The sequence below is a fragment of the Gymnoscopelus braueri genome (genome assembly GCF_963280865.1).
Source record: "Gymnoscopelus braueri genome assembly, chromosome: 12".
Taxonomy (NCBI): domain Eukaryota; kingdom Metazoa; phylum Chordata; class Actinopteri; order Myctophiformes; family Myctophidae; genus Gymnoscopelus; species Gymnoscopelus braueri.
In genome coordinates this window covers 30912135-30939501 of record NC_137614.1, presented here as the reverse complement: position 1 = coordinate 30939501, position 27367 = coordinate 30912135, and the positions used below count along the sequence as shown (strand labels likewise).

The 27367-nt window shown below is 42.5% G+C and overlaps 1 protein-coding gene and 1 long non-coding RNA gene across 2 annotated transcripts; both read left to right on the top strand.

Annotated features, from left to right (window-relative positions):
* Positions 1-805: 805 nt before the first annotated feature.
* Positions 806-23799, top strand: fhad1 (forkhead-associated (FHA) phosphopeptide binding domain 1; the record flags this gene model as incomplete). Its single annotated transcript, XM_080443898.1, has 17 exons — positions 806-901; positions 1303-1509; positions 2574-2798; positions 3349-3585; positions 3859-3961; positions 5184-5314; positions 5668-5739; positions 14393-14545; positions 14850-15048; positions 16501-16622; positions 16841-16933; positions 17182-17440; positions 20381-20471; positions 21639-21745; positions 22241-22400; positions 22965-23082; positions 23611-23799. 17 exons carry the CDS (start codon positions 806-808, stop codon positions 23797-23799), a joined length of 2562 nt encoding a protein of 853 aa, XP_080300024.1.
* On the top strand, positions 6188-14007 carry LOC308096252. Its single transcript, XR_013934129.1, has 3 exons — positions 6188-6249; positions 6773-6862; positions 13925-14007. It is a non-coding gene; the product is annotated as an uncharacterized lncRNA (long non-coding RNA).
* Positions 23800-27367: the final 3568 nt, after the last annotated feature.

Below are 27367 nucleotides of genomic sequence, written 5' to 3'. Positions count from 1 at the left end.
CACTATGAGTTATTGGTGAAGGCGGAGCAGGCGGAGCAGGCGTTGCTATGGCGCTTGTATACAATCTATTGGTTTGCTCCTCCTTAAGGCCATGTCTGTCAGTATGCACTTGTCTTTCATCGTGACATTCTTCATTCTAAATTGTACAAGTAAGTAATTTAGCGTCTATTATATCACTTTCACGCAAATGATCATGGAAGCACTGATATAATTCGGCTATGCATTGTGTGGTGTTAAATACAGGAGAAGGGATTCGCACTTTCAACATACCATCCATCACAGGCGGTCAGTGATGAACAGAAGTAGTTTACTTAAAGTACTTTTTTAGTAGGCTATACCCTGGCTTTAACTTGAGTATTTCTTAGTATTATTAGATACGTAAAGTATACTTTCACTCCATTCTTTTGACTCCACCACATTTCTAGGAAGGATAAAAAGTATATTATGAATTAGCCACTTAAGCCCTATTTCAAATAGGCCTAGTGAAAATGTATAAGCTCACCATCTATTTTCACTATTATTGATGTTGTTGTCTTACAATTTTCATTTTTGAAAATGTCTACATTTTAATACAGCAATGTGTTGATATTGAAAAGAAAATGTTGTTTGTAATTTGTAATTTGTACTTTTGTACTTTAGATTTTCTTTTAAAGCAAGTAGGTCTACTCCAGTACTTTAACTCAAGTACAAATTTGACAGAGGAACTTTCACTTGTAGATGGGTAATATTTGACCAAGAGTATACTTTACTCAAGTAGGCTACTGTGGTTGAGTAGGCTATACTTTGTCCACCACTGCAGGCAGTCATGAAGGGCTTTCTGAAGACGGCAGGCTGGCTCTTCAAACTCAACCCCAATAAGACGACTATTGGAAGACACAGAGATTGCGATTTATGTCTTCAAGTGAGTGCCAGTGATGTTTGTTTCTGAAGGACTATTTATTTCTGCCATTGCCATTGTTGAAACAGAAATAAACTAGACTCTACATGTCATCAATTCTGCAATGAATTGTAAACTTTACTACCAGTGGTAGTAGCCACTTTAACCCTATATATACATCAGCTATTTGAAAAAATGTGAAATATGTGGAATAGTTTTGAAACATTTGAACAACACAAATCTTGTATTGGGGCCCCTGGCACAAAATATTTTCAGATTTATATTAATTTGGGGGTCCTTGACATGAAAAGTTTGAGAACCACTGGTTTGTATACAGTTATCTGTGTTACTATGAGGATTCCAAAACAATCTGGGCAATAAATCATTGTCCAATGATTGCATGCCACTGCTGTGTTTGCTGACAGAACGGAGGGGTAGAGGAGTGTCACGCCCTCATCACATGGAGCGCATCAGAGCATCGTTTCATTCTGAGCGACTTGAACTCGGCTCACGGCACCTACGTGAACGACTGTCGTATCCACAATGCAGCGGTGCATCTCTCCCCTGGGGACAAACTGCACTTTGGATATGGAGGTTCCACCTATCAGCTAGATGTAGATAGGTCATCATTGGTATGTATGTATGCATGCCATAATTACAGCAGGGAAACAAAATAGCAGATCTCATCATTGTGAGTTTGTAGAGCTGCTATTTTTTTAATATTAAAAAAAGGTAAATATTCTTTTTTGATTATCAACATTTTATGAAAATGTTTTTTTTATTTTTTATAAATGACATATCCAAAATAGGGATGTCAGGGCTTGCTATTTTCAAAAGATCATGAACATTTTTGAATATTTTTGAAGGAGTTTAACTAAACAAATCTTGTATGGGGGTCCATGGACCAAAATATGTCTTTATTTATACAGTGTAGAGTGACACAAACACAGGGAGAGAGACAGGGAGTGACACCAAAGTATTGGTAAAGAAAGATAGACCATCCCAATTGGAGCCACTAGCAAAATAGTACACAAATCCTAATGGTCTCCTATGTTTACTGGTGCTAGATCCTGCGAGAGTGTGTTGCTGGGACAGAGAAAGGTCGAAAATAAAGTCGTTTTTCTCCTGATTTGTCTCTCTGAAAAAAGCCATTTTAGTATGAAAATCTTGGGAAGATTGTGTGGCTGACTATTGGGTCCAATATTTAGTTCAGTGACCATGGGGCTAAAGAATGGTTCAGATGCTGTGTTCACATTCACTCTTCCATTGAAAAACAGACTCCAACCTGCTTCCGGTCTTCACTCTTCCATTGGAAAATAGACTCCAACCTGCTTCCAGTCTCCTAAAAAGGTGGCAACCTACTTCACGCAGATACGGGAAGTAGGGCATGTCTTTCTTCTCTTTTTTTTTGTCTTGGGTGACACACAGCAAAAGGTCATCGGCCCGTTGTGAGGCTGCTTTAGAGCCTATATGTGGTACATGCCTTAACCACTAAGCCATCGGCACTCCTTGTATAGTGTAGACATGCCAGGAAACAGGAAAAGAGTCAGGGAGTGACACGCAGGAAAGGTCCGTTGTACACATTTACCGGTAAATGTATAGATCTTCACTTTCACTACATTTACATCACAATGCATATTGAATGCGAATAGACTGTACAACATTTCTACTCTGTTTTTCCTCACCGTCTATGCAGCAGCTCCCCTGTCCTCCCGTGACCAGTAAACAAGGCAATCACATCTCCCTGGAGTTCATTGAAGACCTCCCCCTTGACTCCTCTACCTCCTTCTCCTCCCAGCTGTGTCTTCTACCTAGTCACCCTCTACCTCCACAAGCCTGGGGAGAGGACAGCTCCCCTATGACACCCAGACCCCCCAGTAGGGCACGACCTGCCAGTGCAGGAGCCAGGAGAAATGGAAATGTAACCATACCTATACCTAGACGTAAGCGTCTCTTCTCTAACGTCCAGTCCATACACAACCATTTTAACATTATACCTGAACTTAAGTCAGGAGCCACAATACATGTAGATAGATTATAAACTTTGAATTATATTCTAATCTTGTGTTCTAGGAAGTTGGTCAGGAAACACAAGAGCTGCAGCTGCATCTGAACGTTTTCAAAACATGGAACATGTCTTTCAGAAGAAGGTCACGACTTTGTCATTTTTGTGAGCTATCAACCATTCTGTGGAGTTCTGCTTCCAAATTAGATATTGATGATTGACAGCAAAACAACAACACCAATGTATTACTTTTCTATAGGATAGTAAGTAACGTATATCCTGGCTAACAAATCGTCAACATTTCCCCAAGTGAATTCTCTATATTTGAGATACTAAATCAACTGTAAGGTTCCTTCTCCACAAAATAGTTGAATTAAATCCCTGTATATTTACTGTATTTGTTGAAGTGTCGTCAAAACTTTAGAAATTCCAGTTGACGAGTAGCTGACCCTGTTGATTTAAATAGGAGGAGAGGCTCTTACGGATGGAGGGCCAACTGCATTGTCTGGCTGTGTTCAAGAGCGAGTGTCTGAGGAAGGACGGGGTGATAGCGGGGCTCCAGGATGAGCTGGCCACCCTGGCACATCGTCTGAGTCAGAGCCAGACCACCACCGCCGCCATGCCCGAGGTCAGACGCAGGCTACGCTGCCTGGAGAGGGACATCAGCGACAAGAAGGAGCAGATCCTCATCCTCCAAGACCAGGTAAGAGATGACATGACATAATATAACATGAGATGAGATGAGATAAAGCTTTCTTTATGGACACTACATATTTGTAACGGTGAATGAGTAGTTGTGTTGGCAGCCAACAATAGGATATATATACAGCAAGAATAGGCTTATCAACATAGAGTAAATATATAAAATACAAATCGATAACGGTTTGTTTGATCAAAATCCTCATTTTCCAAATCTGGCCAACAATTTTTGCTGTATATCTGAGCAGCTGTTAGAGAAACCATGATGTGTTTGTAGATGGTGGATCTCAAGAGGAGCTCCGTTGAGATGACCCAGCAGTCTGTGAAGGAGAGGGACTTGAAGATAGAGAAACTAAAGAAGAGCAATACCACTATTTCAGGTTCTCTCTCTGCCTCTCTCTCTCTCTCTCTCTCTTACTCGCTCGTTTCTCTTAAAGGAGGAGTTCACCCAAAAAAAATCTTATTTTATATCAATTGCACGCCCCATGAAGCCTTGAATTCATGGATTTATTTTAGTTTTTGTCGCATTCCTAAGCCAATAATTTGATGACCATGTGTATTTCCGGTAGGAGACACAAACAATCTACTTTTGCGGATACATTAGTCGGTAGGAGACGGGAATCAAATTATTATCTTAGGAATGCAAAAAAAAAAAACACATCCATGAATTTAAGGCTTCATGGGGTGTGCAATTGATAGAAAATAAGTCCTTTTTTGGGTGAACTACTCCTTTAAGTTTATTGTTAGGTTGTTTCTATTTGTCCACTTTTACTTTTACAAATAGTTTGTTATACAACCTGGTTTTACCTGCTTTGTCCATTCTTCCGGCGGCACAGCCGGGGGCATCAAATGGCAAATTCAGGTCAGACAGACAGACAGACAGACAGACAGGCAGACAGACAGACAGACAGACAGACAGACAGACAGACAGACAGACAGACAGACAGACAGACAGACAGACAGACAGACAGGCAGGGAGGGAGGGTGGTCATCTGACGTACAGGATCTATAATAGAGATTCTAAATCTTATCTAAATAATATGAAAGTACAAATTGTACGATGCATTGACCGATATTTTGTCAAAAAGTGCAAAATCTTGAAATCTATTATAAAAAACAAAAACGTATCTTCATTTTTTTCTGCCTTTATTGATAGTATACAGTGAGTAGATTGACAGGAAACTGGGAGTGACACGCAGCAAAGGTCGTCGGGAACGGGACTTTTGGCAGCCTAGGTGCCCGGACCTCTAGGCCAGCGGTCCGGGCTGATATCTCTTTTTAATCAACTATGAAAAGAACATTTACTTTATCAAATTAATTAGTATTAGTACATATAAATTGTATTTAACCACTTTAAGCCCTATTTAAAAAAAGGAAGAAGGAAATAGCCGATCTACGCTGTGAGCTAATACGTGTGATATTTATGAAAACGTTGAAAGAATTGTAAAAAAACATCTTCTAATGACAAATGGCATCTTATGCTTACCTCATTTGTTTGATTTGATTTGATTGTTTTGGGCATTTGTACTGCACTTTGTGACACTGTAGTGAAATGCTGTATAACATTATAAATTGTTCTAACAATAGGACTGTGGTTTGTAGGCCTAGTATCCAGCCTGCAATGGGATCTATCTGCCAGAGAGAAAGAGTCTGTGGACCTGGCTTCCCAGGTGGACAAACTCCACCAAGACATCACTCACAAGGACATTCAGCTTGGAGCTAATGCCACAAAGGTCTTTACATTATTATTATTATTATTATTTTAAGATTAATTAAATTAAAAGTTATATGTGGCTAGAGTTAAAAATAATGAATTCGAATGATGAATAGAATAGAACAAATGTGTCCCACATGATCAGGTGAACTAACATACAACATTACACAGTAAAATTCTCAGTGTTCATTTATGAGTGCACAAATTGAACCAAAAGGATCTTTGTAGACTCAGAGTTAAATATAAGGCCTCTGCTTATCTGAGTGAGTTCTCCAATATCGCATTGACAATGTCCCATGACCAACCATAGATCTGATGTTTTTGTTGATATTAAGATTCAAGTACCTTATATTTAATCCTCTCTCTCTTTAGTTCATTAAAATGAGGGGAAAGCATCAGGAGGAGTTGCTCAGCTGTGAAAATACAGTGGTGATGCTAAAGAAGGTGGGTTTCAACCTTCTATAAAAAATATTCACCCACTGGAAAACGTGGTGTGTGAATAATGTTCCATGTTTTCTATCTGTGTGCGTGTGTGTGTGTGTGTGTGTGTGTGTGTGTGTGTGTGTGTGTGTGTGTGTGTGTGTGTGTGTGTGTGTGTCTCTCTCTCTCTCTCTCTCTCTCTCTCTGTCTCTCCCCATCTCTCTGTCGCTTTCTCTCTCACTTCCATATTTGCTGTCTTTCTGAGTTCTCTCAAAAGCGCATGATGAAATATATTCCTTAAAAAGCCCGGGTTCAAATCCGACTCGAGGCTCTTTGCTGCACTTCCTGTCTCTCATTGTCACTTTCTATATAGAAATATAGCAGAAATGCTGAAAAATTTATAATAAACAAAAACAATCTTGTATGTAGAGCATTGAGCGATTGGAGGACACTCTGAGCCAGAAAGAGAGACGTTTACACCAGCAAGTGACTGAGGTGGACTCTCTGAAAAGTGAATTTGAGCAAAAGGTCAAGGTAAGTAGGATATTTAAAGATGACATAAATTATGTATTTGAAATGCAAATGATACAATTATTAAATCTCAATAGAACATACATATATTAAAGTGCCACTGTGTAACATCCATTTTAGTAGTCTTTTTGGCAACACTTCCGGTAGCTCCATTCTTTGTTAGAACTGCACTTCCCAGAATTTAGTTTGCAACAAAAACATGGACATACAGCTCCAAAATGAATGCTGCAGGGTTCTAGTGCCAAGGTTATTTTGGAATGCAAAAATGTAGCATTCTCAGAAACGGTATGTAAAAATACATAAATAAATAATGTTCCGTTACTATTCCAATGCCTGCGTCATTTTCGACGAAAAATGTGCTTAGATAAGTTGTCAAAAACACATGTGTGTGAAATGGTTATTGTGGAAAATATACAAGTGAAACATTATATAAAACATGTTATGAAAAGGTTACACAGTATGACTTTAATGTCAGTTATAATCTCACCACAGACTAATTTTAAAAACATTATCATTCACGTGGTAGGAGCAAGAGGCTCTGTTATCTGAAGCCAAGACAGGGAGAGAAGCAGAACAACAGAGAAGCCGAGCTCAACTGGAACAACTGGAGGCAAGGGTAAGGACTTTTGGTGGAAATCCTGTAGTCAAGCTAGAGCTGTATGTTTATAGCACTGTATATGTTTTCTCTACAGCTAAATGCCTTATTGCACATTTATATGCCTCATTGTACATTTATACATACTTTTTATTCTCCCTGCCCTTATTATGTTATGCTGATGTGGATGCTGTTGAAGGCTTCTTCTTTTTTTCTTATTCTTATCTTATGTTGGTTTTTCTTTTCATTATTATTACATTATTGTCATTCATTGTTAGCACAGTGCTTTGTGGACCTTTTACCTGTATGAGTATTGAGTAATGACAAAAACCTTCCTGATTCAAGCTAGAGCTATAACAGTGGTTCTCAACCTTTTTTCCTTGGAGCCTCCCCTTCTTACCTTTGACAAAGCTGAGACCTGCTATGTGTGTGCACGCACACTCTTGTGTTTTTCAGACATTTTAACCACTTAAGCCCTATGCTTCTATGAAGAATGTAAAAAAACTGCCGATCTGCAAGCTCACAACATATCGCATAGTGACGCATTGGGAGCTTGTAGATCTGCTATTTTTCAACATTTGTGAAACATATTTTCTTAACAATGTTAGTAAGCTCCACAATGTTACATGTGGGAGTTAGTTATGATTTTGTGCAACATGTTTAAAATGTTGGACTACCTCCAAACAAACTCCAAAAGAAATGCAAGCACTCGTCACAAACAACCACAGTCTTGCACTGGGTGCACGGTTCAAAGACAATTGAACTAAATTCCATCACTCCCCCTGGTTTCACCGTGTATAGAAAAGACAGAGACACTGTACTAAGCGGTAAGCAACGTGGGGGGGGAGTTTGTGCCTTGATCAACAACAACTGGTGCAAAGATGTTAAAATCCTAGATAGTCACTGCTCACCAGACCTTGAACTTTTAATCATAGCCTGCCGTCCTTTCTACCTACCACGCGACTTCAGCATTGTGATTGTAGCCGTTGTTTACATTCATCCTGGAGCTAATAAGGACACAGCTATGAGGGAATTACACCAGGCGATCAGTGCACAAGAAAATCGCCACCCGGACTGCGCAGTCATCTGCCTAGGCGACTTCAACCGGACAGACTTAAAAAAGGTCTTTCCCAAATTCCACCAGCATGTCGCCTGCAGCACCCGTGGTGACAATATTCTTGACCACTGCTACACGCCCTTCAAGGATGGATACAAAGCTCTCCGCCGCCCACCGCTAGGAAGCTCTGACCACTACGCCATCCAGCTGCTACCTGCCTACAAACAGAGGCTAAAAAGGGAGCCGGTCATTGAGAAGGAAATCCGAATCTGGTCTGAGGACACAGACGCTATGCTACAATCCTGCTTCTACCAGACTGACTGGGGGATGTTTAAGAACGCCGCTGGGAATAACATCAACGAACTCTCAGACTCAGTCACTGGCTTTATCAGTAAGTGCATAGATGACATAGTCCCAAAAAAGACAGTTCGGATCTATCCCAATCAGAAACCATGGATGGACAGCGGAGTACGTGCACATCTGCATGAACGGGATGCTGGTTTCAAATCTGGCGACGTGGAAACGCGCAACACGACGCGCGCGGCCCTAAACAGCGCCATCAGGAAGGCGAAAAAGGCCTACACAAAGAAGATGCAAGACAAACTCAGCAATGGCGACATCAGGAGCACATGGCAGGCGGTACACACCTTGACAGACTGCAAAACAAGAACCAGAAGCGAGGTGAACCCGCCTGCCTCCCTCCCCAACGAACTGAACACTTTCTACGGCCGGTTTGAGATCAGCCCCAACCGCGGCAGCCAAGCGGGGCCATCAGCAGCACCAGCAGAGGAGAACCCTCTAACCATCTCGGAGAGAGAAGTGCGTACAGCCTTCGCACGGGTCAACATCCACAAGGCAGCCGGACCTGATGGGATTCCAGGCCGGGTCCTTAAGGCATGTGCAGACCAGCTGGCGGGTGTCTTCGCTGACATCTTTAACCTCTCCCTCTCCCAGGCTGTGGTCCCTGCAGGGTTCAAAATGTCAACCATTGTGCCCATTCCCAAAAAGGCCAAAGTGACATGCCTGAACGACTGGAGACCTGTCGCTCTCACCCCGATCGTCAGCAAGTGCTTCGAGAAACTGGTGAGGGAATACATCAGCTCCACGCTACCTGCCTCGCTGGATCCGTGGCAGTATGCATACCGCAAAAACAGATCCACCGACGACGCTATTGCCATGGCTCTCCACACCGTCCTCTCGCACATGGACAACAAGCTGCTGAAGGACAAATATGTACGTATGCTGTTCGTGGACTACAGCTCAGCATTCAACACCAATGTCCCAGCAATACTTGACAAAAAGCTCAGAGACCTAGGGCTACACCCAAGCATGTGCGACTGGATACAGGACTTCTTGTCCAACCGACATCAGGTGGTGAGAATGGGCAGCATCACATCCGACCCCCTGACCCTCAACACCGGAGCACCCCAGGGATGCGTGCTGAGCCCTCTCCTCTACTCCCTGTACACGTATGACTGCACAGCCACACATGTCTCCAACACCATCATAAAGTACGCGGACGACACGACAGTGATAGGCCGAATCGTCAACAACGACGAGTCTGACTATAGAGAGGAGATCAACTCACTGGCACGCTGGTGCCGGGAGAACAACCTCTCTCTTAACGTCGACAAGACCAAAGAACTGATCGTGGACTTCAGGAGGCCGCGGAGAGACCATGCGCCCATCCTCATCGACGGTGCTGCAGTGGAAAGGGTCAGCGAGTTCAAGTTCCTCGGAGTACACATCGAGGAGGACCTCAAATGGGAGACGCACACCAAACACGTGAGGAAAAAGGCTCAGCAGCGACTGTACTGGCTCCGCCGCCTGAAGAAGCTCGGAGTAGGACGTCGCATCCTCAGGCTGTATTACAACAGTTCTGTTGAAGGCATCCTGACAGGCTGTGTCACGGCCTGGTACGGGAACTGCACTGCCCGAGAAAAGATCAGCCTACAGCGAGTAGTGCGATCGGCAGAGCGGATAATGGGAATCGAGCTCCCAGCGCTCCAGGAACTGTACAAAAAGCGGTGCGTGGTCAAAGCCAAGCGCATCATCAAGGACAAGCACCACCCAAGTCACAGACTGTTCAAACCCCTACAACGACCGCGACCGGGCAAGGGGCTCTACCGCAGTATCAAGAGTTCCACCACCAGGTTCTGGTGTAGTTTTAATCCGGCTGCTGTCAGGATGCTGAATGAGGCATAAGCCTTGTTCAGCAGCCTGACAGCAGGCGGTGCAAAACCTTTCTGGCTCTTCCTGAACACACCTGTGGATTATACCAGGGACAATGACTTGGACTTAGCTCCCCCTCGGACACACCTGTGGACTACACCAGGTACAAATGCTGCACTCCCTCATGGAGCTACTTGCGGATTATACTAGGGTCAGTCCACCCTAGGTGGACACGCACTGACCTTTTGCACCTTAATCCCATGTATAACGCACTGACTTTTTTTGTCTTTTATTGTGCTCTTTTTTTTCTCTAAGCACCTTAACGTCCATATGTATATCATGCACAGTATAAGTATAACATGCACAGTATACATACATTGCTGCTATGCTCAGGCACCTTAGTTTTTTATTATCTCAGGTACTTTGTAAATATGTAGATAACTTGTCTGGCCTTCTGTTGCTCTCTTGTTTTGATCTCCTTCCCACTTGCCCCCCACCCCCTCTTCTTCTCCCCCCCCCCCTCTTCATTCTATGGAAATTAACGTTGCGATGGGAACGATGTACAAAAACGAATTTCACCCACTTCTTTACCTTGTAAACCTGTGATGTGACAATAAAACTGATTCTGATTCTGATTCTGATTCTGATTCTGAAATCAAAAGATCACCAGCACTCACTTCAAGTCCTTAACTTTTATTTTCTGGCAACAAACAAACATGTTTCGGTGTGAACCTTCCTCAGCGTGTAAGGAAGGCTACCTCCAAACAGTGGCCCGGACCTCAGGTTGGGAATGGGAACCACTGGTCATCAGTCACAGGCCCATATTACAATGACCTGGGATTTAAATGGGTTCAGGAGGACCCTCATCTGTATCTTATTTTCATGTTATCTAAGAAAGAACACATGCCTTCAATCAAACAAACTGTTTTTGCACAACTCAAATCTCTCTCTCTGTTCACAGATTGAATATTTGCTGAGACCTGCTATGTGTGTGCACGCACACTCTTGTGTTTTTCAGACATTTTAACCACTTAAGCCCTATGCTTGTATGAAGAATGTAAAAAGAACTGCCTGTTCTGCCCTCAGGGCAGATTTATTACGGTAAACAAGTAAAACAGAGAGGAAAAAGGACAGACTGATCACTTCAAGACACCCTCAAAGCCTTACACGCCACTTCCCACAACCAGTGTCTACCCAGCAACTACGCACACTGGTCGCAATACTGGCATCCCAGGGCATCCCAGGGCATCGTGTCTCTCACAACCTAGGGATTACACAAACTGGTCACAACACAGGCACCTCTGGGCATCGTGTCTCTCTAAACCCAGCAGTTCAGTCTTATACGCCATCACATGCCGCCAAGTCATCCAGCCATGATCAAGCGCACCCAATGATGGACTTTGCAAAGTACCTAGCACGACGTGAGCTGGTAAACACAGGACTCAACAAATTTGATGACCAACCAGAGAGCTTCAGGGCGTGGAGATCTTCCTTCATCAATGCCATCAGTGGTCTGGACCTATCAGCTGGGGAAGAATTGGATCTTCTCATGAAATGGCTAGGTAAGGATTCGGCTGAGCACGTTAGAAGGATGCGTCTAGTGCATGTTAACGAGCCAGACGCAGCTCTCAGAAAGGCCTGGGACAGGCTCTATCAGTGTTATGCTGCACCTGAAGTTATTGAAAGTGCACTATTTAACAAGTTAGATGCCTTTCCTCGAGTGGCCAGCAAGGACTATGTTAAATTGAGAGAGTTTGGGGACCTTTTGATGGAAGTACTGTCAGCCAAAGAAGATGGCTACCTTCCTGGGTTAAGCTTCTTAGACACCCCTCGTGGAGTCAATCCCATTGCGGAGAAGCTTCCTTATGCACTACAGGAGAGATGGATAAGAAATGGCTCCAGGTTTAAAGAGGAACACCACGGCCTCTTTCCCCCTTTCTCCTATTTTGCTGCCTTTGTGTTCGATGAGGCACGAACCAGAAATGACCCCAGCTTCGCTCTTCTCAATAACAGCAGTGCTCCAATTAAAGAGAAGCCATTCAGTCAGCGTCCAGCCTCAAGGTTTCCTGTTGCAGTCCACAAGACAGACGTCAAAAAAGAAATTGACTCTCCGAGCGACACCCAGTCAGAACAGGAGGACAACTCAAGCAAGAGATGCCCCATTCACAATAAACCCCATCCTTTAAAGAAGTGCAGAGCATTTAGAATCAAGACACTGGAAGAGAGAAAGGCCTTCTTGAAGGACAGTGGGATTTGCTACAAATGCTGTACATCCTCTTCTCACCTATCTAGGGATTGTAAAATCATTGTAAAATGCTCTGAGTGTGACAGCGATCGCCATATCGCCGCATTGCACCCTGGTCCAGCCCCCCAAGAGTCAAGGTCTCCCACCCATTCGCCAGAGGGCAGCGAGGAGGGAGATGAAGTCCACCTCAATCCGCCTGAAGTGAGCAGTCACTGCACAGAGGTTTGTGGTGAAGGCCAGACACCAAAGTCCTGTGCCAAAATATGTCTCGTCAGAGTGTTTCCTCAGGACCAAAGAGACAAAGCGATCAAGGTGTATGCTGTGATCGACGACCAGAGCAACCGCTCACTTGCCAGGTCACAGCTGTTCGACTTATTCAACATCCAGAGTCAACCTTACCCATACTCACTGAGAACCTGCTCCGGGCTCTCTGCCATGTCTGGACGCAGGAGGAGTGCGCATTGCACTACCAGAGCTGATCGAATGCGATCAGATACCCAACAACAGGTATGAGATACCTACACCTGACGTGGCTCTCCACCATCCTCATCTTGCAGCCATAGCTGACACTGTGGCCATGTTTCCCATTCAACCCGGAAAACCCCCCTACGTCCGCTGCCAGTACTGCTCCCGGTTTGGCTACAATGGGAAACATGGCCACAGGCTGTCTAAATAAGCGATTTAAACGGGTAGTTTCGCTCCGGACTTAAAATATTATGCTCCGGACCAAACCTTAAACATCCGTGCGGTTTGGAATCTACCATTAGTTTTGGGATACGATGTATACAAAAGGGTAAACAGCGGAGCCTTGGCGGACGTTCCACCGATTCTGGATGAGAACGACATAGAACCTCATCTCGGAGCTGTATAGCGGAGTGAGAGGTTCTTAATGGAGCTAGTATGTTTGTATCGTTCCAGTTTTCACTCCACTTTCACATATAAAAATAAAAGGAGCAAGAGGCTAATCCTGACCCTTGTGAAAAAGGGAGTTTGGCTACTGTCAAGTTTGTGGTATCAGGCACCCTAACTGGACAGAACACTGCCGATCTGCAAGCTCACAACATATTGCATCGTGACGTGTTGGGAGCTTGTAGATCTGCTATTTTTCAACATTTGTGAAACATATTTTCTTAACAATGTTAGTAAGCTCCACAATGTTACATGTGGGAGTTAGTTATGATTTTGTGCAACATGTTTACAATGTTGGACTACCTCCAAACAAACTCCAAAAGAAATGCAAGCACTCGTCACAAACAACCACAGTCTTGCACTGGGTGCACGGTTCAAAGACAATTGAACTAAATCAAAAGATCACCAGCACTCACTTCAAGTCCTTAACTTTTATTTTCTGGCAACAAACAAACATGTTTCGGTGTGAACCTTCCTCAGCGTGTAAGGAAGGCTACCTCCAAACAGTGGCCCGGACCTCAGGTTAGGAATGGGAACCACTGGTCATCAGTCACAGGCCCATATTACAATGACCTGGGATTTAAATGGGTTCAGGAGGACCCTCATCTGTATCTTATTTTCATGTTATCTAAGAAAGAACACATGCCTTCAATGAAACAAACTGTTTTTGCACAACTCAAATCTCTCTCTCTGTTCACAGATTGAATATTTCCGCAGCCAGTTGGTCAGCCACTGTGACACAGCAAACACCACCTCCCCCAATGCCTTGTCAGACCAGCAGGTCAGTGTGTATTTTGCATGTATTCCACAAGGCTTTAGAGTGCAATAGTTAATCAAACTAATCGACGTAATCGATAATAAAAAATAATCGATGATTTAATAAAATAATCGATTAATAATCAATCCCTATTTTTGGCATGTCATCATGATGCTTGTAGCTCTTCTATTTTCACTATTTTTGCATGCCACCATCGTGTGATTAAGTATAAAATGACAGGAGTGGTTAATATTCGTTGACATATAAAAAAATATGTAAAGGATAAAGAAAACGCTTCTCAATTAATCGAAAAAGTAATAGATAGAATCATTGCTAAGAAAATAATCGATAGTTGCAGCCCTACAAGGCTTTAGGAAACATGTTCACATCATGAGTCATTGTTCTTTACAGGTTTTGGGGCAGGTTGCCCAGCAACTGCATGAGAAGGAGAAGCACAAGTCCAAGATTGAGGAGTTGGAAGAAAGGCTGAAAAAGACTTCAGCTGAGAAGGACTGTCTGGACAAGGAGATGGAGAAACTAAAACAGAGTCTGGATGCCTGTGGGGTATTGTCTCCTACCACAGCAAAGTTTTGAGTGTCAATTTAACTATGAGAGTTATCCATGCTGGTCCATTTTTACATGTACAGTATGTGAAATTAACACTGGATGTTACCATGTACTGTGCATCTTATACTATATAAAAATCACTTCTGCAGTTCACACGCACAACATGGATCATTATGGAAAACACCACCGATTTAAAAAGTCCTGAAGTTAGAAAAAGGAATGAATTCATTTAACATCTCCATCATAGTGCTAAAGTAAAGTCAAGCAATTCATTCCTTCAATATCTCCATTCTCTTTTCAGAGCCAAATCCAGGAGGACTCGTGTTCGCTCAGTGTCCTAGAGGGGTTGATCAGTTCTCTGCGAGAAGAGTGTTTCTCTCCAGCTCTATCGTGGACTCAGGCCCCAATTGTGTGCATCCTGACAGCTCATCTGTCCCTGCTGCAGACAGCCAGACAGGCCCTGGAAGCAGCTGGCATAATGGTCTCAGACAGCCCTGAAGGTGACCGTGATCTGCTGCCAGTGTGTCCTTTTGTTGTTTTGTATTGCAGCCATTATATTTTATATTCCACAGTACTACGTATTTATTTTAGAATCAAGAAGAGTCAAGAAGGTTTATTTGTCACTACAGGTACAATAAACGTACAAACAACAACAACGTACAATAACAGTAATAAAATAAAATAATACAATACAATAAAAATCTATAAGAAGAAGCCTTCAACAAGTATCCCCATCAGCATAACATACTAATGGCAAGCGAAAATAATTCTGTATAATAAGGCATTTAAATGTGCAATAAGGCAAAGCCATTTTCTGCAGAAAACACCTTGTGTATTATAATAGCAGCAATAGTAACAGTACCTTGTATTTTATTCTAAATCAGCAGTTGTCACAGAAGTAGTCATGTCAACATAACAAACGTGCAAGATACCTTGTATCTAATATACTATATCAGCAAAACAACAGCCCCTATTTCCTCTCTAACATCAAAAGGCCTTGCCTTTTGCCAGGCCACAATTGTAAATAATAATCTGTTCATAATTTGTCTTGCCTGGTTAAATAAAATAAATAAAACAATTATAGTGACATCCGGCCAGACAAGAAGGTTACATGGGGCGCTATGGTTGAAGTTGTTGTTTATAGGAAATGAAGCTCAATGTCATCATATCGTTGTTGTTTGTCTGTGCTACAGGAATCTTTCACAGTATCAAAACCTTGGGTCAAGAACAACACGGAAATAAACAGGAGCTTCAACATTTGAAGGTACACTTTTGTCTCTGCCAGGCCAAAGGCGTGGCCGAGACTATGTTTTGCACCCTGTCTGTCTGTCTGTGTCTGTGTCTGTGTCTGTCTGTCTGTCTGTCTGTCCGTCCGTCCGTGAGCAGCTAATTTCTGGCACCATTGGCCCGATCGCAGCGAAATTGTGCACGCACACTCCCTGGATGCCAGAGCAGAACCTCTGTCCCAAATTTTCAGATCGGCCTGTTATAGCGCCACCAGGAGGTAGATTTTTAGAGGTAGATTTTACTCCTTCAGATTTTGTCCAAACATCACGCAAATCGGTACACGGTATCTCTATAGTCATGTGATCAAGATAGATATGTCAGATTTTTCATATTCCATCCTGAAGAAGTTTGCACGAGTGGCTCGTTTTGAACAAAATGCCTGAAGTCATGAACGTAGCGTGCGATTGCCGTGAAACTTTGCACGGACTTTCCCACTAGGCTGAGGAAGGAATGGCACCCTTTTCACATTGGCCTATTATAGTGCCACCAGGAGGCGACAATAACTTACCTGACCTGGCGGAGACCTGTGCTCCGAGGAGCACTTTTTCGAGTTATTCATGTGCATGTGTGTGTAATGTGTTTGGCACATATTTACATATTTTCACATAATTAAAAAGGAATAAGGAATATGCAGTCATTCTTAAGGTGTTTCACTTTGTTGAAAGGGTTCTACTTTGTGTCTTTGCAGTCAGAGCTAGAAGAGCTCAGAGGAAGTGAAGTGCTGACCAGAGAACTGAGGGAGGAGCTCAACTCTACCAGAGAAGAGCTAGAGTTGCAGAAACAGCAGGTTAGATCTACACACACGCACACGCACACGCACACGCACACACACACACACACACACACACACTCACTCACTCACTCACTCACTTAAATGTCTCTCTTTACCACAGAAATACAATGAAATGTAATGTGTGCCTAATCAATGTTCCGTTGTGCGCCGGTGATCAACTACCGCCATATGACAAAGTTTCAACCACGTTAAAGTTGTACTTTCTAATCCAGATGAATAGAGTCCAGCAGGAAGAGGAGAGTAGGCAGAGGGAGTTGGAGGAGCTGAGAGGACAAGTGGACGCTCTTAAACATAACGATAATCAGGTGAGACTGGCCTCTTTGCTCTTTGAAAAGTTTTTACATTTAAAACGTACTAAATACATTTACTGGCAGCAGCTAACATGTGGTGGATAAAGAGCGTCTCTAATGTCGGGTCGGGCCTGACTGATTTAATCTTAGCAATTATAACGACCCGTGGATGACGTCCATTATGACAAAATTCTATTATGTATGAAAATTGAAGCAACCGCCTTCAACACATCCGAATGCTTATTATTTCCTCCTTTTCCCAGAACCTTCTGCAGCAGGAGGTGCGTCTACTACGGCAGGATGAGCTTTGCTCCGAGGCAGACAGAGGAGCTGAGGAGTGTCAGGAGGAGGAGAGGAGGAGGGAGGAGGAGCAGAGGTACAAGGTGCAGGAGGACGAGTACAGGGAGCAGGTGAGGCAGCACGCTCACACCATCGTAGCCCTGGAGCAGAGCTGGGGGCTGGCCCAGCAGAGAGCACAGCGCCTGGAGAGGGAGAGAGACGCACTGAGGGCACAGCTCACAGGTGAGGGGGAAGAGGCTGATCGGGCCGGGCAATTAACCCATTACGACCTGAGGCCGATTCTACAAATATGTCTTCTAGATCAGTAGCTCTCAAACGTTTTCGTGCCAAAGAGCGAAAAAGTGTTTGGCCGCGGACTCCCATCTGAAAATATTTTGTGCCAGGGACCCCCAGAAGAGAAGATCTGGGTTAAAAACACTTTCAAAATCTTTCTAAGATATTAAAAAATAGCCGATGTATAAGCTCGCAGCGCAGCACCAAGTTGTGCACTGTGGGCTTGTATATCTACTATTTTTGAATAGCCAACAAAATCGGAATCAGATTTGTTTGTGACATCACAGTTTGGTGTAAAGCAGTGGGTGAAATTATTTTTCTTGTGCGTGCTCCATCGTTTTGTAGTATTCTGTGAGAAGAGAGAGGACAGAGGTGGAGTGAGCTCAAAAGAGAAAGGGATAGAAAACAGAAAACAAACTTCGCTGTACAATGGTGGCACACAAAAATAGCAGATCTACAAGATCTGCCATGCGACACATTGTGAGCTTATAGATCTGATATTGTCACTATTTAAAATAAATCTTTCATTAATCGTAATCCAGGAAAAAGTTTAGAATAATCATGATATTGATCTGAAGTCATATTGCCCAGGCCTAGTGCCTGATTTAAGCTTTGATGTGCATCGTGTCGTGCTGTGAAATTAGTACAAAACTAACTAAAACTAGAAAAAGTGCTCCTCGGAGCACAGGTCTCCGCCAGGTCAGGTACGTTATTGTGGCCTCCTGGTGGCGCTATAATAGGCCAATGTGAAAAGGGTGCCATTTATTCTTAGGTCGTTCACGGCAATCGGACACTGCATTCATGATTTGAGGCATTTTGTTCCAAAAATGTGTTTTGCTAAATTAGACCTGCTGGTGGCGCTATAACAGGCCAATGGGAAAAAGGGTGGCATTTCTTCCTTGGCCTAGTGGGAATATGTTTGTGAAATTTCACGGAAATCGCACGCTGCGTTCATGATTTGAGACATTTTGTACAAAACGGACCAATCCTGCAAATTTTGGAAGCGAACCTTAGCCAATGAGGATGGAATATGGGAAATCGGACAGATCCGTGTTGATCACATGACTATAGACATACTGTGTACCGATTTGCATGACGTTTGGATAAAATCTGTAGGAGTAATGTAAAACAATGGGTTTTGCACAAATCGGCCTCCAGGTGGCGCTATAACAGGCCCATGTGAAAAATTTAAGGCAGAGGTTCTGAATTGGCATCCAGGGAGTGTGTGTGCACAGTTTTGCAGCGACCGGGCCAACGCTGCTGGAGATTAGCTGGTAACACACGGACAGGACACACACACGGACACACACACGGACGGACGGACGGAGGGTAAAACATACTCTCTCGCCATTTCTTTCGGCCTGGCGGAGACAATTATAGAAAAAAAGTCCTTATTTTTAGTCTTTGTCAATTTATTCCATACATAATTAGCCTAGTATGAAATATATCTTAAATTTGTTTAACTGTGCAATTTTTTACTGTGAATACTTTTGAATCCTTTTTTTATTGTATGTTTTTTTATCACCCAATACATGTTCTGACTCGCCACAATTAGAACAACGCTTACATAAACGCAATTCTTTTTTTTTTTTTTTTTTTTGCAAAATATGTTTATTGCTTTTTTCAGGACATACAAAACACAGACATAGACAAACAAAGAATAAATAATAAAACAAAAACAGCTCAGACACAACATTCATAAAATAGATTGACAAGTGTATAAAGATAAAGCAAGAACATAAACGCAAGTTAATCATGCACGTGCAAGCGTGCACACATGTCATACAGTAGGACAGATATCTTATAAACATTATCGTAATATAAGTAAGTAATTAAGTAGCCTTGGGAACCCAAAGGGTATCTCCTGTTTTGGTAACGTGAGGCGGCTTCATGTACAAGTACATCATCTTATAAAAATAATTAAGTTTACTCTTCTTACTGTATATAAACTTTAATCAATTTAATCTGTACTGTACAGTAACATAACATATCTGTTATGTACAGTAACATACAGTACACTGAAGATGATATGCTTCATTTGATCTATTACCACTGTAATACTACACTATATCAAGAAGGGCATGTTGATTATAGAACACTGCAAACTAGACCCCCAGGGGTCCTCGAAGGGGTTGTAGGGGGTTGTAGAAGATAGCAGCAAAAAGCGTGTTTTAAAGAAAACGCAAAATAGTGGAAAATGTAGTCTGGTACAAATGGCCGGAGCATATATGTTAGTTGCGTCATGATCCAAGGAATCGAGGAAAACAAAATGTATTGTAGACCTACGGTTCGAGAGTTACAGACCTAAACTGGAAGCGGCCTGTTATAGCGCCACCATGAGAAGATACATTTGTGGCAGAGGTTCTTCCTTGGCCTACCGGAAGTGTGCGTTTTGCACACACACTTCCGGTAGGTAAAGGCGATTATGGCAATTGGTCCAACAGTGTCGAAGATTAGCTGTTCACAGACGGGCGGACGGACGGACGGACGGACGGACGGACTGACACACACTTGGACGGACAGGAGCAAGACTGTGTGTGTGTGTGTGTGTGTGTGTGTGTGTGTGTGTGTGTGTGTGTGTGTGTGTGTGTGTGTGTGTGTGTGTGTGTGTGCGTGTGCGCGGAATGCCACTACATAGAACGTAGTCACATTCAGTTACAAGTTATTTTGTCTGTCTGAGAGAAAATAAATCTGAAAGACATTCGATTTATGCATTCACACAATTTGGAAAAACGGCACAAAATAGCCGACCTACGAGCTCACAACACGCCGCATCGCGACATGTTGTGAGCTTGTATTTTTAGCGAATGTTCCCCCCCAGAACGGAGGCGTTGGGGTTCAAGTGGTTAAGTGGTTATAACAGTGCTTCATTTAACGGTGTCCCCGTAGCTGCAGAAAAGCATCAGCCTGTGCATAGTGAGAGTCCATCATCAAGACCTGACGAGGTGGCAGACCTGGAGCTCACTGTTTCATCACTGAGGTAAGAAGCAGTGGTGGGAAGTAAACTAAGTACTTTTACTCAAGTACTGTGATTCAGTTGGGTTGGGTTGGTGATAAGTCCCAGCGAGATACTATGCTGGGGTGTCCAAAATATTCAAAATTCTAATATTTGAAATATGAAAATACCAGAGGGCCAACTGCATACTGTCATACTGTACCTTTTGGACCAAAGCAAAGTCACATACACATGAATCACATTACAACAATTTGATTTAACTACAGAGTACAGAGCAATATGTTGTAACGTAAATCCACTCATTTATGCTGTGAATATTTTATTCAGTCTTTTATTCAGAGTTGCATGCACTGCATTGTTATTATATTTACAGTCTAGTGAATTGTCTTTTGTTCATATGGCAGTGTAGCCAAATGTAACCAGTTGTGAAAAGGTCTCTACAAAAATAAAATAACATAAATATCCTTTGCTTCACATCTTGAGAAAGACACAACACTAGGAACAAGCAGTTAAGAATCCTTACAAATTCTACTGAGAAATAACCTTTCTGCACAGGTAATTTCAAAACATCAATGTACAAATTTCACATGACTATACTGGTGGGCCATGAATAATACATTTTGGTAAGGAAGCCGTGGGCTATATAAAATCTACCCTCGTGCCACGATTGGCCCGAGGGTAGATTTGGACTATTTGGACTATGGACATGTTTGCACAAGTGTCATGTCCATGGGGGGGGGGGTGTACTTGTCTTGTACATCATGGCCAGGGCATGTACTTGTACATGAAGCCACCTCAAGCTACAGACACAGGAGATAGGCTCCTGAACCATGGCCCACTTGGCTTGGCAAGGCTGCTTACAGTATCTTATCATGTTTTCAGACCAGATTTGTTTCGAAAACAAGCCCAATCACTCCATGCCCACGCGCACGCACGCACGCACGCACGCACGCACGCACGCACGCACGCACGCACGCACGCACGCACGCACGCACGCACGCACGCACGCACGCACACAGATGTGCATGTATGGCAACAGTGTGAAAAGACAAATTATTCTTTCTTTTTTTTGTCGCTTCTCCTCTGCTCCCCCCCCTCTCAAATGTACTGTGCTCCCCCATGCAACCCCTCTCTTCTCCCCTATCCCCCCTTCTTCTCCCCATCCCCCCGTCCTACTGTCTCCCCATGCAGGTCAAGTTTGGCCGAGGTTCAGCAGGAGGCCCATGACCAAGGTCACATCATCACTACACTGAGTGGTGAACTGGCTACAGCTACCGCCAGGATCACAGACATGACAGGTATCAGCCAGTGGTGGACAGTAACTAAGTACATTTACTTGAGTACTGTACACAAGTTAACAAAAAAACATATAGTATCTGTACTTCACTTATTATTTTCTTAGTATTTGTATTTTTGGATGCTTATAAATGACTTTCACTCTTCTACATTTCAAAGACAAATATTGTACTTTTGACTCCACATACATTTCTAGGAAGGGAAAAAGTGCATCATGAATTAACCGCTTAAGCCCTATTTCAAATATAGTGAAATGCGACGCGTTGTGAGCTTATAGATCTGCTATTTTCACTGTTAATCATATTTTTGAAAATTTCTGGAAAATCTTTAAATTCTGGGCGGGGGAATATATGATGCAAGTATAAAATTGACAGAGCAACTCTCACTTGTAGTAGAGCAATATTTGACCAGGACTATCTATACTTTGACTCAAGTATTGGGGTTGAGCACTTTGTCCACCACTGATGATTGCAAGCGTTGGCCTGCGCTGTCCGCAGGAGAGTTGAGTGAGCAGCAGAAGCTGGAGCTGGAGCGTCACAGGACTGTGGTGGTCGACCAGAAGACGCAGCTGAGCGCCCTGACGCAGCGCTTGACTCTGATGTCACAGCTGGTGCAGCAGAGAGAGCAGGAGACCATGAAGGCACAGGGAGAGCTACAGTAAGATGGACTCGAGTGCCAAACCGATCTGCTGCACTATACGTGTGTGTGTGTGTGTGTGTGTGTGTGTGTGTGTGTGTGTGTGTGTGTGTGTGTGTGTGTGTGTGTGTGTGTGTGTGTGTGTGTGTGTGTGTGTGTGTGTGTGTGTGTGTGTGTGTGTGTGTGTGTGTGTGTGTGTGTGTGTTTTATGCATATATGATTAGCTTATTTCAGATGTAAGTAGTACTTATGATAGTCTCTAGAAGGCTTGAAAATAATAGTGGTTGTCTGAAGGTTTATTCCATGTCCGTTCATGTTGATGTTTTCCCCCTCCTGGATTCTAAAGCTATCCAGATTCAGGCTCCAGTCCGGGGGGCTTTTATGTTTTGTTTTTCTCACCTTTATTTTACCAGGAGTATAGTCCCATTGCGAATAAAAATCTCTTTTACGGCCAAGACGGCAGCTTATTATTGTAATTCACTTTGTTTATTGGTAGAGGGTGCACATAGTGGAGCTTTAAAGGTGAGGGGGGTGTGAGTACTGTGTGACATCTGACCTTAAATCTATTGTATGTCGCTCTCTTAGGCAGAGCCGGGAGGAGTCAGACAGTAGGAACAGTACTGACAAGGAGAAGAATGACCAGAACCATGAACAGACCCAGACAGAGCAGACATCTGCTGTATCACCCCCACAATGCAACAAGGTATATACCTAACATACTTGCAATACCAGCTTGGTATTGCATGGTTCTAGCTCAACTCGATGCAACTCTACTCACTTTGGGTACCAGGTACTTCATTTTCCCTCTTCATTGTAGCTGGTTGTCATTGCAACGTCCAATATTCTGCGTAGGAGAGCGCGAAAGAACAATGGTAACTTATCTGGAAACAATTTATTTCAGTTTCTGATAACATAATTGGCAAGAAATAGACCTTGCGGCCTGAAAACCTAGTAGCGCTAATCAGAGCACTGCGTCACGTGAAGCTTGGTCAATCAAATTCGTATGTTATGTTTATTACATACCGCCCACCCATAAGCCAATTTTAATATAAATACTAATATGCTTCTGTATTATTATTGAAAATATGTGCACTGCACATGGACATGCCCACACCCACTAACATACATACACATACAAACACAGAGTTATTTTAATTGTGATTGCAAGTATACTGTATTAAACATTGAATTGGATATATTTGGATTAATGCCTTACCTCCTTGCTCACCAGGTATCACATGTCAGTACTTCAGGGCAGTTAGCCAAAGGCTCAAAGTGCAGGGGCCACCGCCATCAAGAGTATATCCAGAACCAGAAGGAAGCTTTGGCTGAGACCAGGCTCAGAATCAAGACACTGGAACGGACATCAGCTCTGAGTAAATCAGGTCAAAGGTCAATGTCTCTCAAAGACTATTCATAGATTTAACCACTTAAGCCCTCTTTACTTTGTTGTACGACGAAGAGCAAAAATATACGATCTACATGCTCAAAATGCATCACGACATACAGTACATAATGTCATACATAAAGTGTACTGCTGGACATTCATATAAACTGATATGCAATGTAAGGGTGAGCATGCTCTTCTCTTCTTTTACAACTAACATTACATTTTTTTAAAGAAAAATATAAAATTATTTTACCATTACATACTTATTTTCTTTTGGAATTTGCGTTAGCTCTCGATAAGGAAGGACATCAGCTAAAACTTGATTAGCTGATGTTCTGTTGCAATTTTAGTGTTTCAGCCAGCAGGTGGAGCCAGCAGTACAAATTTGTTGTGAGATTGGTCAACTCAGAAGAGAAGCTGTTGTTTATGTACATAAACATGCAATCTAATTCAGCCAAAATCAATCAACTACCATAATTCTTAGAAATACTTTCATGCATGGTATTATAGTGGTCTCATTGGTGTATCGAGAACAGGTTGCCGATATCTAAAAACTTTGTAAGTAGGCTACCTATGGAAAGTAAAATGGGTCAAAATGGTACTTTGTGAACATCTTTGTTTTGTAACCCAACATATTGACCCTGTTGAGCTTTTGCCCCAATTAGGAGACAGAGAAACTCAATAAAATAGATGATGTGCAATGTATCACACATTCCAGTCTGCTGCAGCTTGATGTAGCCTAGCTATATTGATGTAGCTGTATGCTGAATTTTTCAAATTGAATTCATTCATCAGTGCAATGACAGGCCTGCAATGGGGTCTGCTTGAATTAGATTTTTTTTTTGTACAAGTCTATGACATTCTCATAGCTGTTATCTTTTGGTTTCACTTCTTTTGGTCTCATCATCACTAAGTGACTGAATTGTCTATATGCTGGATGCATGTTACACTCCAAGTGTTTTCTTAATGTTAGTTACAGTTATAGATTTGACTGTGTACTCTTTTGATGACACATTGCACAGCCATAGCAGCTTCAAGTGAGCATAGATTTGAGAGCTTGTTAAGGGCACACTACACAGTGTCCTTGACCTGCAACAAAACAAGCCATGCTGTAATTAATTCTCCTTGCTGGGCTCCTTCAGGCTGTCTCTCGCATTGTTGTTGTCAACGGTCCATTTGTTCTAACTGTGTAGCTCATAAACATCAAGGAGCAAGAAGTTTCAACACAAATATATTCAAAACTGAAGTGGAATTGTCTCTATAATAACTCTGTTATTATTGCTATACTGTCGGACGGAGCCCTCCAAAATCCTCTGAGTGAAAAAATGGACCAGTGTGTCCCACTGATGTTCGTCATGGGTCCACCTCAGCACAGTGCTGAGTGATGGCAATAAACACCAGCCCATAACTAGGTTTTGAGGCGTAATTGCCGCTCTTAAGCGATTTTCAGTGAGTGTGGGTGGTCTAATTGACACTCAGAAGATGTTCCAGTCATGTTAATGTCAACAGTGGAGTGCCCACTGGCACATTGGCAAACAGCTGGCAAACTGGTTCGTCCAGACGTTTTGAAAGGACATTTACTGCAGAATGTTCATCAAGATTGTTTCCTTTTCCTTATTACCTTTTAGTTTAATCCTACATTCTTTACTGCTGAAAGCCCCACACTTATTTCAGTCCAACACGCTTTTCAGGTACACTTAAATCCATCAAATTACTGTGCTGATTTTATCTACTGGTGTTTAAGTTACCACAGATGCAAGCGTTAAGGCATGGGACTGATGGACATTTGGATTTTGGACATAAGGAAATAAGGAAATAATTTATACTCTACACAGCATGTGTGGAATTCAGTACTACTGTATGCCAGTATAAATTCACACATTGATTTATGAAACCTCATCAACAAAACAAAACAGTTTTGTGAACAAATGAATTATGATGATTTATTGATCCAGTTAGCATGTCTGCTGGAGAGGCATAGATTTTTTGTTGTCCATATAATGCAACATCAAGATCAATGTCATTGTAAATCAACAAAAAATGAATTGCAAATTAAATGTTATATGCATAAGGTATCTCCCACTGTAAATTAATATTTTTTGCAGTAAATCCTGAATGATTCCATGTTTTTGCACAAAGCATTTTGAACTGACATTCCTCCCCTTCCCTCATACGTGGTGAGCCCCCACCCCTCTCTCTCTCTCTCTGACAGTCTCTCTCCATATATGGCAATGCTCAGGTAGAGGGGTGTCCCTGTGAGGAGTTGCCCCTCCCTCACAGATGTAGACCACGGAGAAGAAAGAGAACAGCAGCTCCACAGCTGAGCTCACTGTACCCCCCCCCCCCCCCCCACACACACACACACAAAACATGCAAATCAGGATACTGTCCACATAACAGTCTCCAGATCACCACTACACATTAACTCTTGTCTCGACCCGTTTTTTTATTATCCTCTTTGTTTGAGCAAAACTGCAATGCAGAACACATAATCTATTCTATCTGCCTGTTTGATTGCTATGCTATGAAACTCGACTGTTATTTATGCATTATATATTTGACTACAATAAAAAATTGTCTGAAAATAGTCTGTGCCAGGGACCCCCATAGCTTTTTTCAAATATGCTATATTATTTTGCTGGGGATCCCCTGGAACCCCCTCAAGGACGTCACTGGACTCTACTTTGAGAACCACTATTATACAATATTGTTTTATTACTCTGTACTATGAAGTGGATCAATTTAGATTATCTAATAGCCTATAATTTCTGGCAGCAGTCTGTTTATAAAAATAAAGTCTAAATAAAGTCTATTCTATAAAATAAAGTCGTGTGTGTGTGTGTGTGTGTGTGTGTGTGTGTGTGTGTGTGTGTGTGTGTGTGACAGAGCGAGACAGAGCCTGCAGCTAATGCAAGTACAACTATTATAGTTACATGCCAGCAAGGCATGCTTTACATTGCACAGCTCCTGTGAAGCTAGTAAAGCTACAGCCCGGAGCACTAATGTAAATGACGTGTTTAATTCAAAGTGACAGCAGCTTTGGCTTGTATTGTTGATGAAGAAAGAACCTCCGTTGCAGGTGCATTGATGATGATGTGCAACGCAACCCTCTCACGAGTCACGACACAGACATGTGCAGTGCATCGTGTGTGTGTCTCATTGTGTGGAAACAACTGGCAGCATTAAATACAGATACAGTCAGTGGTGGAAGAAGTACTCTGATATTTTACTTAAGTAAAGTAAGAGTAGCAATACCACATGTGTTAATAATGTTACTTGTGTAAAAGTGCAACAGTATTAATTTGGCATACAAATATACTTATGTAGTACCAAAAGTAAAAGTACTTAAATATTTGAAAAATAGCATATCTACAAGCTCACAACTGTCATGATGCAATGAGTTGTGAGCTTGTAGATTGGCTATTTTCAAATAGCCTATGTATAAAAATAGGGCTGAAGTGGTTATGTGTTTTACAATATAATAATTTATATCTGCAAAGTAACTAGTAACTAAAGTTTGCAAATAATTGTAGTGGAGTAAAGGTACAACATTTGCCTCTGAGATGTAATAGAAGTAAAAGTATTGAAATGTGGAAAT